General features: G+C 28.6%; 1 protein-coding gene across 5 annotated transcripts in view; it reads left to right on the forward strand.

Moving 5' to 3' along the window:
• LOC145202112 (ferric reductase 1-like) overlaps positions 1 to 14236 on the forward strand; it is a 36447-nt gene extending 22211 nt beyond the window's left edge. Inside the window, exons 1-14 of one of the 5 annotated variants that reach the window (XM_090082881.1) lie at positions 1658 to 2144; positions 5353 to 5550; positions 7055 to 7162; positions 9145 to 9203; positions 9281 to 9351; positions 11626 to 11745; positions 11884 to 11996; positions 12304 to 12393; positions 12587 to 12643; positions 12880 to 12920; positions 13025 to 13083; positions 13219 to 13371; positions 13460 to 13512; positions 13602 to 14236. In XM_090082881.1, the coding sequence (XP_089939007.1) occupies positions 2031 to 2144; positions 5353 to 5550; positions 7055 to 7162; positions 9145 to 9203; positions 9281 to 9351; positions 11626 to 11745; positions 11884 to 11996; positions 12304 to 12393; positions 12587 to 12643; positions 12880 to 12920; positions 13025 to 13083; positions 13219 to 13371; positions 13460 to 13512; positions 13602 to 13700 (1335 nt within the window). In that variant the 5' untranslated portion in view covers positions 1658 to 2030 and the 3' untranslated portion in view covers positions 13701 to 14236. Of the gene's footprint in view, positions 1 to 1657; positions 2347 to 3336; positions 3912 to 4474; positions 5269 to 5352; positions 5551 to 7054; positions 7163 to 9144; positions 9204 to 9280; positions 9352 to 11625; positions 11746 to 11883; positions 11997 to 12303; positions 12394 to 12586; positions 12644 to 12879; positions 12921 to 13024; positions 13084 to 13218; positions 13372 to 13459; positions 13513 to 13601 lie in introns of those variants that run through there. The other 4 variants (XM_090082882.1, XM_090082884.1, XM_090082883.1 and 1 more) reach the window with 4 other exon arrangements.
• The last annotated feature ends 5659 nt before the right edge of the window (positions 14237 to 19895 follow it).

The following is a 19895-nucleotide window of genomic DNA, read 5'->3' on the forward strand; positions in this document are numbered from 1 at the left end:
TGCCAATACCCACTTTTTCTAAAAATGTTTGTTAAGATCTAACTCGCAGTATGCCCACTCATGTCAAGAAACTTGAGGAAACGCTCAACTGGTACGCAACTGTCTTCAGGTAGATATCTAACAATGCAAGTTAATCGATCAACCTTGCATGCATCTTGTAAGCTACCTATAGATATTGATTGGTACTTAGCATGTTTAATTTGGTAAACAATAGTGCCCATTAGTTGCTGGCCCATCACGTTTATGATTTCTTTGTAAATCGTTGAAGACAAATAAGAAACTGACCTTTGATGCTGTTGCTGCATCGATTTTTGCTTTTCCAAGTGTGCACTTCAGAAAGGATCAAGTTTGACAATTAGTTCCAGAATACCCAAAATATTACCGTTATGAACAGATCTCAATAACTCAACATGGCCACGCAATGCTAAACCGCGCTCAGCCAGAAACTTGATTACTTCAACGACACGTTCGAGTGCCGATCGGAAGTATTGGGATTTCGCATTGAACTGTTTGACAATATTTAATAGATACGAGCTGCAGCCACTGAAAGGTTCCTGGTACTCTGAACGGCAGCTATGTGGGCTGTAGACTTTTCATGCGCACAGATAGAGGCTGATCCATTCTTCCAGTAATTGAACCAACCATCACAAAAAGCATTTTTCTGCGTTGAAAATAACTTGAAGTGGAAACATTATACTTTCTCCGTGGAAGGTGAGTAGCATAGGCACGACTGATTAGGTAAGCCTTGTACAATCGTAAAAATTGTCTTCGATCAATATAAAATCAGTTGGATTTTCATTCACTTTAGAAACTTCAGATTTATTATCAGCAGTAGCATCAGTCACGGCGTCTAACTCTAGTGCATCAACAAAACTGATTTGGCTCATTATTGTCATCGTCAAACTTACTTCCTGTTTCGTTGTCATCGTCATTTTCTACATTTCGAACATCTTGAGAATGAGTAGTTGCCTCGGGCACAGCTGCAATTTTAGCAGAAGGATCATCAAGAGGCATTTGTTCTGTAACTGTTACTGAACATTGCTTCCCAAATATCTCCGTGACCTCCGTGAGCTTAACAGTATTTGACAATACTTCTGTGTGTTCTTCTATCGCACTTTTTCTTTCACGAATTTTTACAGCTCTGACTTATGCTGATATGACATTTTATCATTAAAGCCTAAATCTGACTGATAGATTATAGATAATAGACACACGGGTATGTCATGGGGCCAAGGAGCCCGTTCACGGGCCCCTAGGCTGCATCCTAATTTCTAATGGACAGTCCGCCACTGCGTTCACAAAACTTTCAGCGACGTCTAAGCTTCCTCTTTGACTTCGAAACACGTCGACCTTGATTGTTTTATCTCTACTACTTTGTACAACCGCATTTTTTGTTGCATTTAAACACGTAATAAAAAAAAGCGACTAAAATGTGATATCATAAAGTAAAATTAAAGTTAAATGCGACCAGCGGCTGATGTTACAAAACGTATTACGTGCGTAATTACGAGAACTTTCTCATTCTTCACAAAAAAAAACAATACAAAAACAAACAAACAAAAAAAAACTGTTAAAATTGTTTTACAACTTTGTTGTTATTAAAAAATCAAAGGTGTACCTAATTAAGAATTTGTCTTATTTTATAACGTGTATTTTTAATCGAGAAGATATTTTCGTACTACAATAATTTTTACGTTTTTACGAAATAGTGTTATGAATGCTAACATTTTATAAAATTGACACTGGCTGAATAGAGTTTGTCACGTTTTACTTAATCTTAAAATGCGACTTATGTGCGACGTAATTTTATGCTGTCTCATTTAATTCGAAATCGCAAGTAAACTTATTTTACAGGAGAGCCAAAGAAAATTTTTTTCGCGGTTTTTTCTTTCTCATATCTTCAAAGTTTATATCTCTGAATTTTTTTTTCTTCTGCGGTTGTATAAATTTAGTGATTGAATAAGAAAATTAGCGTAAACACAATGTCATAGCTAAAATTGAAATCTGTCGTTTTATCATAACCCTAACTTATGGCCTCGGCGTTATTTATGCAAAATTTTTGCACCGTAATGATGACTGCAAAATTTTTGCACCGTAATGATGACTGCAAAAAATCCATACCTCCCTCTTTTATTAATACTGAGGTATTTTTATTGGTCACAAAAGAAAAAAAGGCATTCTTTATAAATCTTAAATTACATAACATCCTCAAAACTAAATAAAGTTTATGAATTCATACATATAAACTCGTTAAATCGAACTTGACTTGAAATATTTGGCTGTAAAAGAAAAATGCTACTACTTTATTTTTATATCTTGGTTCTTTTATTATTGGTACATGGACAAGTATGTGTTATATAGCACTTAATTTTCTTTCATACTTAAAAATTTAGCTGTAGCATGCCTCATTACCTATAATTCTATAAATGTATGTATGTATCCATGCATTTATGCATTTATGTATGTATGTATGTATGTATGTATGTATGTATGTATGTATGTATGTATGTATGTATTATGTCTATGTATGTATTATGTCTATGTATGTATGTATGTATGTATGTATGTATGTATGTATGTATGTATGTATGTATGTATGTATGTATGTATGTATGTATGAATGTATGTTTGTATGTATGTATGTTTGTATGTATGTATTATCTCTGTATGTATGTATGTATGTATGTATGTATGTATGTATGTATGTATGTATACATCTATGTATGCAAGTATGTATGCATGCATGTATGTATGCAAATATGCACGTATGTATGCAAGTATGCACGTATGTATGCATGCATTTTTATATGCATGTATGAATGCATTTTTATATGCATGTATCTTTGCATGTATGTATCCATGCATTCATACAGTTATATATGCAATTATGTATGTATGCAAATATGTATGCATGCATGTATGTATGCAAGTATGCATGTATGTATACATGTATTTTTATATGTATGTATATGTATTTATGTATTTATGTATGTATGCATGTATGTATGTATGTGTTTATATATGTATGTATATATACATAATCTATGTATGCAAGTATATATGCATGCATGTATGTATGCATGTATATATCTATGCATTTTTATATGCATATATGTATGCTTATATGTATCCATGAATTCATACATCTACATATGCAAGTATGTATGTATGCAAGTATGTATGCATGCATGTATGTATGCATGTATGTATGTGTGTGTTTATGTATGTTTGTATGCATTTTTACATGCATGTATGTATGCATGTATGTATCCATGCATTCATACATCTATATATGCAAGTATATATGTATACAAGTATGTATGCATGTATGTATCCATGCATTCATACATCTATATATGCAAGTATATATGTATACAAGTATGTATGCATGCATGTATGTATGCAACTATGTATTCATGCATGTATATATGTATGTATGTATGTATGCATTTTTATATGTATTTGTATGTATGTATGTATGTATGTATGTATGTATGTATGTATGTATGTGTGTAGGGAAGACCGGGGCTAGTTGCAATAGGGGTAAGTTGCAACATTGCGGTTTAAAGAATGGTTTTTATAAATTTTTCCTAAATTTTTCTTAAAAAATATAACTATAACTTTAGCATGTCAGCTGTAAAAAACTTACAGTTATTAAATAAAAATTTCAAAAGTTATTGATATATATATATTTTTTTTCAATTTAAAATTCTAAACACTGTTTTTGAAATTTTTTTGGGTTTTACTTTAAATTTTGAGGTATATGACCATAATAAAGTAATGGTAAGTTAAATAAATCTTTTTCAAACACGAAAAGCTAAAAAAAGTAGTTTTTTTTAATATAGATAATTATATAAAATGATTAAAGTGATTATGATGCCTATGGGGTAACTTGCATCAAATTGCTTGGGGTAAGTTGAATCATAAATTAGCTGCAGGTTTTGTTAATTTTACGCACTTTTCTAGTTTTTTCTAAGATAATGGACGTTTACTTTATATAACAGCATAACAATAAACGAAAATCAAAGTTTTATGTGGGCTGTAGACTTTTCATAAATATATACACATATACTTCATATATATTATATACATATACAACTTATATAAACTTATCTTCATCATAAAACTTTTGTTTTAATTTTATATATATATATATATATATATATATATATACATATATATATATATATATATATATATATATATATATATATATATATATATATATATATATATATATATATATATATATACATATACATATACATATACATATACATATATATATATATATATATATATATATATATATATATATATATATATATATATATATATATATATATATAAAATTACTAAAGTTAATTATGCTACACTTCACATATACCTGAGTTTTAGTTCACTAAAAACTCAGGTATATGTAAAGTGAAGCATAATAAATTTTATTGCAGCTCAAGGATACTACTTTCTTTTATTGTAATTATAAAATTTTTGTTGCCAAATAGAAATTACAGATTAGCTAGTGATTTTTCTGTGAACTCTGCAAGGCTTACACTTTCAGAGTATTGTGTTGCAACTTACCCCATTCACTGTTGCAAATGGCCCTGATGCGGAGGAAGTTGCAACATCTTTTTTTTCATTTTTGTTTCACAATTGCGGAATAACTAAGTTTTATATTACATTTATCAATGTTGGATTAATATGTCACAAAGATCTATTTTATAACCCTGAATAAAAAATTTTAAAAATATTAAAGTTTAAGGAGGTTAGTGCTGTTTTTTAAATTTTTTTGCAATTAGCCCCGGTCTCCCCTATGTATATATGTATGTATGTATGTATGTATGTATGTATGTATGTATGTATGTATGTATGTATGTATATATGTATGTATGTATGTATTTATGTATGTATGTATGAATGTATGTATGTATATATGTATGTATGTATGTATGTATGTATGTATGTATGTATGTATGTATGTATGTATGTATGTATGTATGTATGCAGATAGGTATATATACAATAAATCTCAAGTTTATTAAAAAGTTAATGTATGTATACAATAAATCTCAAGTTTATTCCAAATCTATTTAATCAATGAACAAAAAAACATTTTTGTTGTTTTTGTTGCATCAGTCTGATGTGTTTCTTTGAGTCCCACTGATTTAATGAGTTTGAATTTCTTTGAACAATTTACAATTGTCATGTTTTTTTTAGTAATCTTTTTGTAAAACTGTAGTTGGTAAAATGATAGGAATTTATAAACAGGTACTTTGTGAGTTGTGAACTCTTTTCAACAGTGGTAGTGATTTTGTATCAGTGGTTTTTTATTGAATTTCATTTATCTTTTAGCATCCAGATCTATCAAAGTGCGATATAGATTTCAATTGCTTTCGTTATCCAAATGGATGCACTTCAAGTTGTGTTATGATTGCAACATTTTTCTATGAAAAAAATACCAATCTTTATGTTAAAGAACTTTGGTCAAGTGGTTCAAACAAATGGGTTTCATTAGCTCAGAAGCCTGACAATTCTAATTCTAATTTCATGGCAAGAATTGATTTAAAGTCTTTTTAAATTTAGCGATGATAGGGTACTGAGACTTACGATAAAACAGGTGTTAATCTTTCTACATACAAAGATATATATGTTACAGAACATAATAATATAGTAACATAATATAGTGGTAAAATTTCAGAATTGCAAATCCTGAAACAAACTTTAAAAAAGCTCATCTATTTATACATGCATTTGCCAAAATTAAATACAATTCTTTAAGCTTGACGTTTCAGTTGTTGATATTGTAAGTGTATACGAGTTATTGTTGCAGTAAATGTGATGGTATGTTGTTTAACTAAAAAAGAATGTGTGGCTGAGTTCATAGCTTCCTTGGGTGAATTAAAATTTGCTTTTCCTTTGTTTATATTTCTTTAAAATTATATTTTAGATTTATGAAACATTCATAAATTTGTTACTGTTAATGCAACCTGGTCAGTATAATGATTGTTGGTTTTTTGTGATGATTGCGATAAATATGTGAACTTAACAATCTGGACAATAAATAAAAAAGTTATTTTCAGCAATAGTGCAAGATTAGGCAAGAGATAATATGTAGTCGATCACAAGCACTGATGTCTTTGACTTATCTTTAAGCAGTATTATTTATTTGAAAAAAAAAGAACAAACAGATTTTGCATAAAACTTTATCGAATTTGTTAAACATAAAATCCAGCAATTCCAGGTTTTCCTGTTAATGAAATTAAAAATATGGTTTTTAAAACTTTTTAAAAATTTGTTAAGAGTTTAGTTATAAGTATGATTAAGTTGAATTTAAAAGAGATTTTCATTAAAAAAAAATTTTTTTTAAAAAAAAAACTTTCTTTTTTTTTTAAGCTTAAGTTTTTCTTTTTGATCAGTTCTTCAATCAGTCTTTGTAGTAACATCCTATTTCCTCTTCAATAATGAGGATAGAAATAGACCAATCCTAAAGTAGATATTTGCCAGTTGAAGTTATAGGACATGCTAAGTTCTTAAAGAAGTTTATTTCAGTTTTCCGCATCTGTTACTAAATATGAAAAATATCATTTTTGCTGGTAGTTGCCAAAACATATCCTTCAAACAAGCTTTCAATAGAGATGATGCTTGCGGATTTCTTTAAAGACAAGCTTTAAAAAGAACAAAGAATGAAGGTCTCAAAAGCTTGTCTATAAAGAAATTGATTATACATATTGATTGCGATGAAGATAATAGGAGGAATTTTTATTAGTAGTTCTAAAAACTTATTAATTTTTTTCTTGGCTTTAGCATACTTACATTTCCATGCACAGATTGTGGTTCCTTAGAGTTAGGCAGCGTTACTTTAAAATAAATAGCGAGTAAAAAAAAAAAAAAAGATGAAAAATTTGAAAACTGTTCACTACTCTTTCAACAATTTATCTTTAAAAGAAATATGTTTTAGAAAATTGTTTAAGTGGTGAAATAGGTGGTAAATGAGTTAAATTTAAAAACTGTTGACATAATTTGGCAGTTTTTTAATGCAGCTAACAATTTTTAGGTTAACTTACAAGGGGAATACTGTCTAGTGAGTTCTTCAACAGTTTTGTTTGGGAGTTTAGACGCAACTTCATTAACTACAAACACTGCTCCTATATGGATACCAAAGGTTTGTTATTTGAAAAAATTGATTACATAGTTCTATATTCTTGTGCATAATATGCCTGACTTTCAAAAACAGATATTTTGTAAATTCCCTTTTTCTTGGCAGCTCTCTCTTTTTATGTTGTTTAGTTTAGTTGAGCCATCTGTTCAAGTCCTTTCATGTCATCTTTAAAGAACCATTTTGAACATCCATCAATAGCTTTGTTGGGCTAAAAGATTCTTTTAAGTGCAAATAGAATGATTGCACAGTATTTGCAGTTTAGAAAATTCATTGAAACTTTTCTAGACACTTATGTCAGTAAAAAGTCTTTTTTTCTAATAGTAACATTTTTCCTGTAACGTTTTTGCAGTTGAAATTTTTTTTTTCCAGCAACAATGTTAGTTGGTATTTCCATTCTTCAAATAGAAAATATCAGATAATATAAAAAAACTCCTAAACTGCCACATTGTCACAGTGTGGCATCTGACTTTTTTGAAAAACAAAATACTTATGAGTTTTTAAATTTCTTTTTGTACAGAAAGTAAGTTAAGTTTTAAACAATTTTGTTATTATTTGTTAAAAATGGAAAAAGCAAATCCCAATTCTTAGTTTTAAGTAACAGGGAACATGCAGTATTTCTCACTTCTAAATTGAACAACTCCATCGCTGGAATAGATTGTCCAAATCAATAAAATAAGTGATAAAGAAACACTCTGATACAACACAATAACTTTGATAAACAAGTTTTTTACATTTCTAAAAATTAACAACAAAGGCTGTCTGGCTGCCATTCTATTGAAAACCATGCATTGCATTTTGTGTTAAAAAACTACAATTTTTTGCAAAGTGGAGAGGAACTAAAGAATGCTTTTGTTTTAAGTTGGCTTTTAAGTAATGCATTAGACTGCTTGAACCTTTGCTAAGAAATGGTTCTCATAAATTATCTAGCTAATCACAAATCTCAATCAAACCTTCTGAAGGTTTTCCTTGATTCGTTGATGGGGCTTGAGTACATTGAAAAATAACACATTAATTCGTTTTGAAAAACTCACATTATCAATTTCATTTTCATCAAACAACTTGATTGTATAATCCTTTGAAATATTTTTCCCTGGATGATCACAGCTGTGTAGTATACAAACTCTGTTTCAGTGCTGCAAAGCATAACTTTGCTTTTATATCACTGCTACAAGCTGTAACTTTCAATAGGCTTTTGTAATCGGATGCCCTCAGTAAAAATACTGTTTGAGAAGATTTAGATTTTGATGTAAAGCTAGATTACAGGTGTTATGAGCCAAGTGGTGCAAACCACTTGGTTCTAAATGCGCACAATTTTAAAAGTTCAAGTTTAAAGTAATTATCTTTTTAAAGACTCGATTGAAGCTTTTTAATATTTTTTTAATTCACTTTTTTAATATTATATACCTCATTTTATATTCTCGTTTTGCAATATTAAGCTGAAACTTTGATTTCAAAAATATCTTCCATTTACCAATATGAGTTTCTTCTTTAGTACCAAATTCTCCCCAGTCTTTGATGAATTAATCATCAAGTGCGGAATCAATTTTTGAAAGGTGCAGATTTTCCTTTGAAGTATGGTTAACTTTTAAAATAGGAAAGAATATAATATGATATTATTATAACATAATATTATATTATTGTAACATAATATTATATTCTAACAAACTATTATTTGCATGCTTAGTTGTTAATTCAATTTTGATAAATTTGCAAAACTAAAGATGTTTTTTAGCAAGGTTTTTTATACTTTTCTGATGCATTTAACAAGAATCAACCTTTCCTAACAAAGCTAATGTTTATACTGTAATCGCAGGTCAAATCCATGCATATTTTGAACTGTAAACATTGATTTTTAACAAGCCACAGTTTGCATTTTAAAGCTACATTTTCAGACACTGTTTTTTATTAATTGTTTTGAAAAAGGTCAATTGACATAATTTGAAAATAAGTTTTCCATCTTTGATAATGCTATTACTATATTTTAGACTCCTGGTGTGGAATTGGTTGTATCAAATGTTTATAGTGATGGATCGTTTAGTTGCAGGTGAAAATATCTATCAGAGGTTTTTAAATGAAACTTCTCATTTAAAAATTTTCTTAAAAAATCTCTTTCTTTTTTAGATATACATCATCTGCTTCATACACAAGTCGCAATGTATTTTTGGCTATTGCTTTTGGAACTTCGTTGATTGGTATTGATCTATCATTTTTTTCCTGTGTTTCTAATTGGATAATTTTTATGGTTTAACTGCTGCTTTTCTTTTAAAACAAATAATACCATATACAAGTACATAGCGACTGCTGATATTGTAGTTATGAATTGTGGTCTTGCATGTTGTATTATTTGTCTTAGCAACATGCATTTTGGTACCTTTTTGAGTTAAATCTGTTCTTGAAGGGATTAACATACTAATTCCATAAAAATTAATCATTTTACTGAATCAGGTCGAGTTTTATGGATGTGGCACATATCTTCTGAAGCTTTTATTTATTATCAACTGAAATGTCACATTGCTCTTCATATGAACTGAAGTTTCATTTTAACTTTATTTTATCAGTATTCATTTGATGATTTTTTTATTACGTACAATTAAGTCACCAATATGTAAATCACTATTTTTTCATTCAAGACAATTTAAAGTTTTAAGTTATTTAACACATAAATGCTTCATTTCACAGATTTCATGGTAGGATCTACTAGGACAGTCTTCCTGAAGCCTCTAATATAGATCAACCATTGTATCTGTGATGCTTTCTTTGGCATAACTCTTGTAGTTTTTATGCCATGGTGAAATCCTAAATCACTGATGTTTCAGGAAAGTGATCTAAGTATCTGTAAAGGTAGGTTTCGATCCTTATGATGCAAGCAAGCATAATAAAGTTAGGAAGCATGTTCTTAACTAATGTAAAGTAGTTATAATGTAGTTGCCTTATGATTGTCAAGGATGTTTTTGAATACCAGAACAAACAAAAACCATGCAGAGATTTCCATGTTATGTATTGAATTCAGGAAATGCAATGCTTTTACAAGATTAATTCAGAAAAATCTTTTTGATATACAAAACAAAAAACCTTTTTATTCCAAACCCTCTAAAATTGCTTCTTCAGCCCAAGCTTGATAAGTAACTGTGGTCAAATGATTTACCCCTATCAATTTTTTTTTTATATATCTACTTTAACTTGACTCAAAGGCTATTCTTTCTTTATTATTTTGTCCTACTTAGTTCTGCTGTCCTAAAGACAAGAAAATTACAAACATTTTGTGTAGATGTTTTGCTGTCCATGACAGAATTTCAACAGCATATTGGCTGCACAAAAAAAATTATCATCATCATTGTTTGTTTTCTCTCTTCAAACATTGATACACAAAATTTCTGGCAGCCTCTCTTTCCATTTGTCCAATCGTCCGCTTTCCATTTATGAAAATGCTCCATGCAGGTTTTCTTAAAACAGGGGAGCTTATATCTTATCTTGGTCTTTAAGCTAGAACTTTAATAACTGAGATAAAGCCTCTTCACAAATGCAGAACTAAGTCTCCTGTTCTCTTTCAGAACATACAACCTACAAATTTTAAAAAAAGACATCTGAGCAGTTTACACAGCTTCTTCGCAATAAATCCATGGTAGCATTCAATCTGACAAAATATAAATTTATTACAAAATATTACAAGTTGATTGCAAACAGTTGTTGATAAGTAAGTTGATATATAAGCCTAAATGATCATTCAAATATTCACAAAAACTCTCAAAAACTCACTTAACTCACTTAAGAGTAAAATGATAAAGCTCAAGAGTAAAAATGATTTAATGCATATAAGTTGCTGGAATTGATTAAAATTGACTTTACCAGGAAAACATAATGAAATTAAGCCAAACAATAAATTAAAGATGACCAGATTATGGAAAATGTTATAACTAGGTGACTTTCTATTTCTTTAATGCAAGCCCACTAGTTGCTAAACTAGCTATTGGAAACATTGAAAGTATATCCAATGGTTTTCCTAACCAAATGGTTTCAATTGGTCACCAAACAATTTTACTGATTACCACATGTTTTAATTGATACTGCATAGACTTTCATAGCATCACTTTAAATCTTATGAAGAAGTTGAAAAATGGTCTGATTATGTATCAAAAGATTATGTATCCTCTGATGAATAATCTACCTGTTATCAATAAGTTTGGGTAAAAAAAGTTGTGGTAAACAATACATTGAAATGCATCACAGTGTTTCATTAAATATTCTTTTTCAAGTTTTAAAAAGCTATACTTTTAACTCTAAGTATCTTAAATTATAAATATTTTTTTTATAGAGAAAAAAAGAAAGTATCTATACAAATCTGTACAAGATTATTTTCTGAGCTAATATTTTGGTCATTCGCATTTTAGTTTGTTGCTATATGCTATATTTAGTTACCTTTCTTTACATTTCAGTTTTATTTTTTTTATGCTTCGCTTAACATGAAGATCTAAAACCATATTACCATGGACCAAATAATTACTTAAAGTCAACTGAGAGTGTAGATCTTATGGCTATTCAAAAGTTCTCATCTGGTTCTTCTCCAAACAATTTAAAAAAAGGACATGGTATGAATGAATTCAATAAAATTATCTGTTAATTATATATGACTTTTTTTTTTTTTTTTTTTTTTTTTTTTTTTCTGTAATATGATATATTTACAGATGGCTCTATTCTTAAACTTAATCAATGGAACTTCATTTTAGGGATTTTAATGACTTTAGCATGGCTACTGTTTGTAACTTGTGGAGTATTTATGAGTCGTTACATGAAGCCATTTTTAAAGACAAAGATTGCTGGTAAAGATGCTTGGTTTCGAGTAAGTAGTGCATATATCTTTCAACTTCTTTCATTTAGTATTGCTGTTCACTAATGAATACCTTTTTAGTTTTAAACAGTTTAAACTTATAAATTAATAACAAAACCTTATATGATCATAGTCTAACATAATTATATCAGACTTTGTTATTAATTTATATATTTAAACTGTCAACACTACGACTTTAGTTTAAATCTTTGTTGATTTTTTTTCTGTTAATTACCACATAAACTACAATAAAATACAATAAAATGAGAAATTAAAGTTCTTATAAAAAATGATGAATTACGAAGTTCCTTATATTTAGTTACACCAGTTTTTTATGTCATCAGCGGTGATTTGCTTTGTAATTGGTTTAATATTGATTTTGGTTGATCTAAAAGGAGTATGGTCTGCGGTAAGAAATTTAAAATATGATCTTATACCTTTATTTTATATATATATATATATATATATATATATATATATATATATATATATATATATATATATATATATATATATATATATATATATATATATAAGGTATTTTAAACTTTTAAATGATTTTTATGTGTGGTTGAGGGCTATTTTTTATTTATTGCATACAGTATGCTGGTGCTCATCATATCTTAGGATTGACAGCTATTGTCTTAGGATTGGTGCAGGCAAGTTAAATTTTTGTTGTATACTAAAAACAAATTACAAAGTATCAACTTTGTAACTTTTGTTGTTGATGTTGTTCAAATTTTGAAAAATAACCAGCAAAAGTGTTATGTAAGAATAAAGTGTAAAACCTCAGCGGTTTAAAATGACTCAAATAACTTGAAGTTTTGGTTGTTTTAAGAGCTTAACAGAAAGAAAAAAATAATAGTAAGTTTACAATTTTGATCTTCTTCCATAGCCTTGTATTGCTTTACTTCGTTGTGAACCTGACCATAAAAAGTAAGTACTGTTTAGGATTTTAAAAGTTCATTGATCAATGACCTTCAAACATTTTAAACGCTTTTTTTTTTTTTGTTAATGTGGCTTTTTTTTTATTTATTAAGCCGTTTTATTTTCAATTGGGTACATCGTTTCATTGGAGTGGTAGCATGGTTTATTGCAGGTAACATTAACAAGTATTGCGTTTGAATATAAAGGATGATGTAAACGTTTCTTTTATATAAATATATATATATATATATATATATATATATATATATATATATATATATTTATTTATTTATTTATTTATTTTTAGCAATTGCAATTATATACGGTTTAAAGCTACTTGATATCAATTACGCTGCTGTTGTTGTTTTCATCCCCGTCGTATTTGCTTTGTTTGTTTTACTCGACCTTTGTATTATTCTTACAAGAAATAAGTCAAATTCAAATGACTCAAAACCTTATGGTAAGTTTTTTCTCTGAAAGTGTTTTTATGAATTTGATTTCGCTTCGAAGTATTTGTTTTTTAAATGAATTTAAACGTTTATTTCCAGTTACAAAAACTGAGCAGTTCAATATGGGAATGGAAACCGAAGAGAATAAAACGGTAACCTGTTGTTTATGTCCACATTTAAATCTTTTTTTACTTTTTTTTGTAAACAAAATATGTACCGATGTTATCTTTTTATTTTACAGAATTTTACAGAACGCATGTCTAAGTTATTTATGGTGGTTTTGTTTGCTTTTGTTGTTGCCGTTACTATTGCCGTTGCAGTTTCTATCGGGAAATCTTGATGTTATCTAAGCCATTAACAATTTTACTTTTATATTTATGCATATTGTTAATTTTTATTTATATTTTTCTATTTATGCTAGGATTACCGTAATGCGATACGGCATTAAAATTTTAAGTTATATTTTTTAGCTATGATATTTATGATTAGCTATGATATTTTAGCTAATCATAAATATCATAGCTAAAAAATTTTTTAGCCATGATATTTTAGCTATGATTTTATTTTTTTGTACAATTTTACCACGGATTTTATGAATTTTTTTATTAAGTTGACGCATTTTTTACATTTTTAAAGACAACACTTTTTATTGATAGATAGTTCTGAATTTTAATTCTTACATTACTATTACCCAATAGTTTTTCTCATTAAATTTTGTTCTGATTTTTAGCAAATGATGTTAAATTTAGAGCCACGTCACCGAAATAAACACAATATAATAATATTTATTGCGATATTTTTATTACTATTTTTATAGTATGTGTGATTTTTTGACTGTGTAATTGCATTGACATGTCAACATTTGGAAAAATGGAACTTAACTTTTACTTTGTGGCCCCCGGAAACCCCTTTAGGTGTGAATACTATGTGGATTCATGGTTCACCACAAAAAATTTCATCCGTGTTCGTTCCTCATATCCGAGTGAGATATGAGGGTTTAAAGTTTTAAAAATGTCTGGTTTTTACCCGTACATAAGTATCTACTTTTTTGGTGTCTTTCAATGGAAATTACCGTAAAACCACCAAATTCCTTTACAATCAATATTTTTTGTAGTGTATAAAATTGTATATTCAATTAAAAATCAGATGTGATTCTCTAAAGAGGGCTTTAATGTTCACTGCAAAAACTTTAGGTGACAGTGCACAAATGTTGATGTTGAAATTTTTTATGTATTTAAAAAGTTTGTTAACAAGTACTTATCGCTCCCTTTTAATAAAAAACAGGAAGCATTACTGCAAAAGCTGATGGCCTAACAGCTCTAGTTGACAATCTTCTACAAACCTCAGAGCCTTCAAACCTACTGAAAAAAATCGTTCGAATGGCTTTTCTTTGATTGGTCGTGGATTGCTACGTTATGTACAATAATTTTGCAAGATTTTTTATGCATCTCTCAAATCAGTATCCTTGCAGATAACCAATAATTATAGAAAAAGGCTTTTTAACTTTAAAAATGTAATTTTATGTATACGAAAAAGAAGTCAAATTTTAAATAAATAGCTCTGTTTAAATTTGACTCAGTAAAAAATGACTTTAAGTTGTTTCTTTATTGAAATCATTAAATGAGTTTTAATTTTTGCAAAAAGACACGGAAATATATTAGTTTCTAGGAGTTTTTAATTCTTCAATCAGTTAATAAGGAGTAACTCAGATTTCATTAAGCCCACATCTAGAAATGATTCATTAAACATGTCCTTAACTCGTTGTGCTCTGGTAGACCTTCGGTCTTTCTCGAAAATCTTTTCCTTCTCAGGTGTCTTTGCTTTCGAGGTTCCAGCTGCAGGCGACATTCTGGCAGTTGCTCTTGGGGAGGTAGCAAGATCATCATCAGCATTAACTATCAGTAGTTGTGTCTGACTCTGGTTGGCTTAACTATCTGCTCATTCAAATTTCAATGTTGCACCATTATTGTTTGGCAATATTGGAATTCCAATATTTACGCAATATTGTTCACCAATAATGGTGCGATATTGTCTGCCAATAATGGTGCGATATTGTTTGCCAATAATGGTGCGATATGGTAAACCAATATTTGAACGGTTTTCCGGTATTTTTTTTTTATACAGACCATTGATTTAATTTAAAATTCTTATTTGCTGAATTAAATTGAAATGATAGAGAGGATTTATAATTTACTATTATTATCCCTATTTTTTATTCGCCAAAAGCCATCACCCAAAAATTAACCAATCGACTGATTACACGATAATCGGTTAAATGCATGTGCAGCCAAGTTTTGATATTTTAAATTTTTTTTTACTTTGTGTTTCTTAGTTGCTACTTCACTGGGTATTGCTAATCAGAAAAATAATAAACGAGTATTTATCATGTTAAATCTCTGTGCATTTAGTCTTATGTACGCGCAAGTATGTAGTATTCGAATAAGTGAATAAATAAAAACATTTAAATTAATAAAACAAGCTGTTAGATGATTGTGACGTTTAAATGGTTAAACTCTAAACTTCAACTTTATAAAGAGCGGGAAGAACATCAATGTCAACATTTTTTTTAGAAAAAAAAAATCCATTTTCAACGCTCGTGATGAATTTAGAGAACATTGTAAGAATCTTACTACTCCCCAAAGTGATTTTATATTATAGGTAATATTTTTATTCCCCAAATAAGAATATTATTTTTAGTATAAAACAACTTGAAATTGAATCTTGAAAATTGAGTCAACTTTTTTTTCTTGGCAATCTTTAAAATCATGACAAACACTATAGAATAAGCTATAGAGTAAATTAGAATTTTCTATACTTAAACAAGAATTAAAAAAAAGAGAAAATATAATTTGTCAAAGACAGTCATATAATTTTTTAAATTTTTTTATATTGGGTTTTTATCTTGAGAATAGTAAAGTTTTGAGAGAAAAAGCATTTAATATTATTTTGTGCAGAATAAAAATACAATTCTAATGATATATTTTGTTTTTCACGGAAGCAACAACGTGAATGAAAAGTTCTAAAAATGTGTTATTTTTCGTGTTAAATGGGTCATTAACATAACCATTTATTAACTTTGGATTTGTTGAGATAATAACATATGTTTTAACATGCCATCTTGCTCACTCTTCACATATTTTCCAATCGGTAGACGTAGGTGTCTATTGTTATGTTGAGAAGGAAAAAAATAATTCGCAAGTAGTACACTGTAACTAATTACAAAAACTTGGATAAAGAAAATTTTCCACCTTTGATTAAAAAATTGTTTGAGTGTGGGAAACCTTCACTAGTTTACATGCAATAGCTGGTTTTCAACATCCTAGCATTTTTCCACCAAATAAAAACAACATAAAGATAAATAAAGATTACGCAAACTTTCAATCCATCCACGAAAGCTGCAAAACCATCAACACCTGTAATAACAATTACATTAATGACATCATCTACACAAACGACGCGATATTACCAATTTCAAGAAGCATTACATCAGGCAAAATGGAAATTGCGTTAAAGAGTTGACTAATGCAAAAATTTAACCATACACGTTATAAAAACCAAAAAAAAAAAAAACTAACTATAAAAAAACGTGACAACAAAAGGTGTGATAGAAGAAAATCCAACGTTTCACAATTAGCCATCAGACAATACGACGTCATGTTGTAATTGACATTAGCATATGTCAATTACCATGGATGCTTAAACTGGTTTTATCATATGCTAATTACCAGGCCAATTTTTTTAAAATATCAAAACTCAAATGTTAAAAAAATTACAAAATCAAAATCAAACATTTTATTTTTCATGTAATAATTCATGTTATCATAGAATACAAATTAAAAATTATTCATCACAGTACTGTACTTTATAATACAAGTTACAAAACTGAACAATTTTACATTCTGTGAGGGCGGCGTTTTTAAGAATTAAATGATTATATGTTCGTTAGTTGGTTTAACTGTTAGTTTGCTTGTAGTCTGTAGCTGTAGTAAGGTTTAGAATTTAGGGAGGTATTGGATCGAGCTTGATGGGAGGGAATTGTTTGGTCAGGAATGGGTAACGTTAATCGTTAAAGGGTTAATGTTTTGCTTACCGTCCTCGGTATATTCTATTATAGAATATAACTCAATAAGCGTTCTATTAATGTGCAATGGTTAGTACTCTTTTATTCATTACGTTTATAAAATGCAAATAATAGTCTCTTACTCTACTTGTAGTGTTTGGTACTGTTTTTATCAATTACTCCACTTTCTGTTTTTCTTTTTTATACGAATAAAAAAGAAGAACAGAAAGGGGAGTAATTGATAAAAAACTCTCTTTTATTTCTCTTTAAAACTCCGTCTTCCTTCTGTCCGTTTTCCTCCTGTCTGTAAAGCTCTACTTTTTTTGAGGTTTTTTAGTTTTTGGTTGTTTTCCGTTGCGATACCTATTCATCATTTATTTATATAGCCGGTTGACGAGTCTTCGTTTTTATATCTTTTCCCAGTTGTTTTAAACTTTTTTTCTTTCCGTATTATCATTTACACTCGTGATAGGTTGATGAATCATCGTGTGTAAGTCTTCTCCCGGTCTTTGTTTTTAACTTTTCTTCTTTTCGCTTTATCATTTATTTATACGGCAGGTTGAATAAGTCTCTGTGTGCACGTCTTTTCTCAGTTGTCGTTTTTAACTAGATTCTTTTCGCTTTATCATTTATTTATATGAAGATTCATCTTGTGTACGTTTTTTCCGATCGTTTTTTTTAAATTTAACTCTCCCTCCTCACAATACAAAGTCAAAAAATGTATTCAAAAATTGTATCTCATCTGATATATTATTGTTGACTTTATTGTTGACTAATGACTTTTCTTACACTTTTAAAGGATTTTAATGACTAAAAGACAATAAATGATAAATTAGCTATTAAGAATAGAGATTTTCTTTCCATCAAGTTTTTTGAAGTACTTCCAAGCAAGTTATGCCATTTTTATGTTGATGCCGTCATCAGATGTTAAACTTGCAACATCAAAAAATTGACATTTCGTTAGCAAATAAATTGACAGTTATACGTAAAATGTCACTCACCATAATTAAAAAATGTCACTCACCGTAATTAAAAAATAGTACCATTTTTAGAACAAAAAACTTTTCAAGACATGATATTTTAATTTGGGCGTTTTTGAGTCCAACTGACATAAAAAGGCATAATCTATTTTACATGAGCATATCTTAAAGCTACTTTTTAATTTTGAAATTAGTATATGCTTGGTTAATTTTTTAAAATTCAATTTTTTTTTTTTTAACTTAAATTTTTTTTTTTTAAAAAAAAAAAAAAAAATTTGTGCAGTTCTCAATTTTCTTCATTAACAACAGCAACAAAAAGTTAGCGCGTTTTATCTTACGTGTGACACGTTTAGCACGGTTTTATTCTATAGATTTGTTATGAATGACGTCCTCAAAAGTGCGAAGAGGGTAGTGGGCGAAACGATCGTAGTTAATAAGTATATATATTTTTTAATTAATGGTATTTGAATGATGTTGTAAGTATTGTTATATGGGTTTATTGGATGTTAACTTTTTGAGAATTCTCTTTTAATTTCCCGTTTACTAAAAAACTCGTTTAACATTTTGAATATATTTTAATCTTAACTTTTGTTAAAAAAGGGTAATTTTTTAAAGTTTTAATTTTGTGTTTTTTTTTTAAACTTAAATTTAAAAAAAAAAAAAATGTACAGCTCTCAATTTTTTAAAAACTGTATGCAAAAATGTACCCATGGTTGTATAAAATTCCTTAAAAAAAATCCCCAATAAAAATTATATATATTACATAACAATACTAAATAGCTATATTAAGTTAACAATTAGCAATCAAAATTTTTAAACCCTTTCAACTTTGTCACATGTTGAGAAATAGTCAGAAAAAGAACAAGCCGATTGATCGTAGAGCACATGTCAACATACATTCGGTGTCAAACAACCTAAAAATCTCAAAATATGTTGGAATAATATTAAAAGTGTTCCTGAACGTTTTTTCAGTCATAACCAATTTTGCGACCGGAATACAAAATCGAGTAAAAGGGTTGAAACAACGGCGACCAATCCCAGCAAGCACTAAACGTTGAAACAACGTTGAAATAACGTTGATCAACGTTGATCAACGTTACTTCAACGTTGTTTCAACGTAGTGTGCTTACTGGGATATTAATGCAACTATTACGGTGGATAATATTGGATGATGATGACTAGATTGCGCATAAAACTTAAACACAATTTAATTAAACTGCTTTTTTTTTATTACTATTATTATTACTTAACTGGAAAATAGCAATGGCAAATTTTGATCTAATTTGTTTATCTTTCAAAAATTAAAGAGAAATAAAACAATTAGGATTGGGTGCTAAAATTAGAATGGGTCGGTTGACCTCATCAATTAGTTGTTATTTCTTCCAGTTAAAGCCTACGCAAAGTAATTGTGCCGCAAATAAAATTGTAAATAATGTACCTACTTCTTTTCGAATTTCTGACGTAAGTACAATTAGCTGTTACTGACCAATGAGTA

The sequence above is a fragment of the Hydra viridissima genome, unplaced genomic scaffold, assembly GCF_058129835.1.
Source record: "Hydra viridissima isolate aposymbiotic clone 2 unplaced genomic scaffold, HvirCarnegie_v1 scaffold_3, whole genome shotgun sequence".
NCBI lineage: Eukaryota > Metazoa > Cnidaria > Hydrozoa > Anthoathecata > Hydridae > Hydra > Hydra viridissima.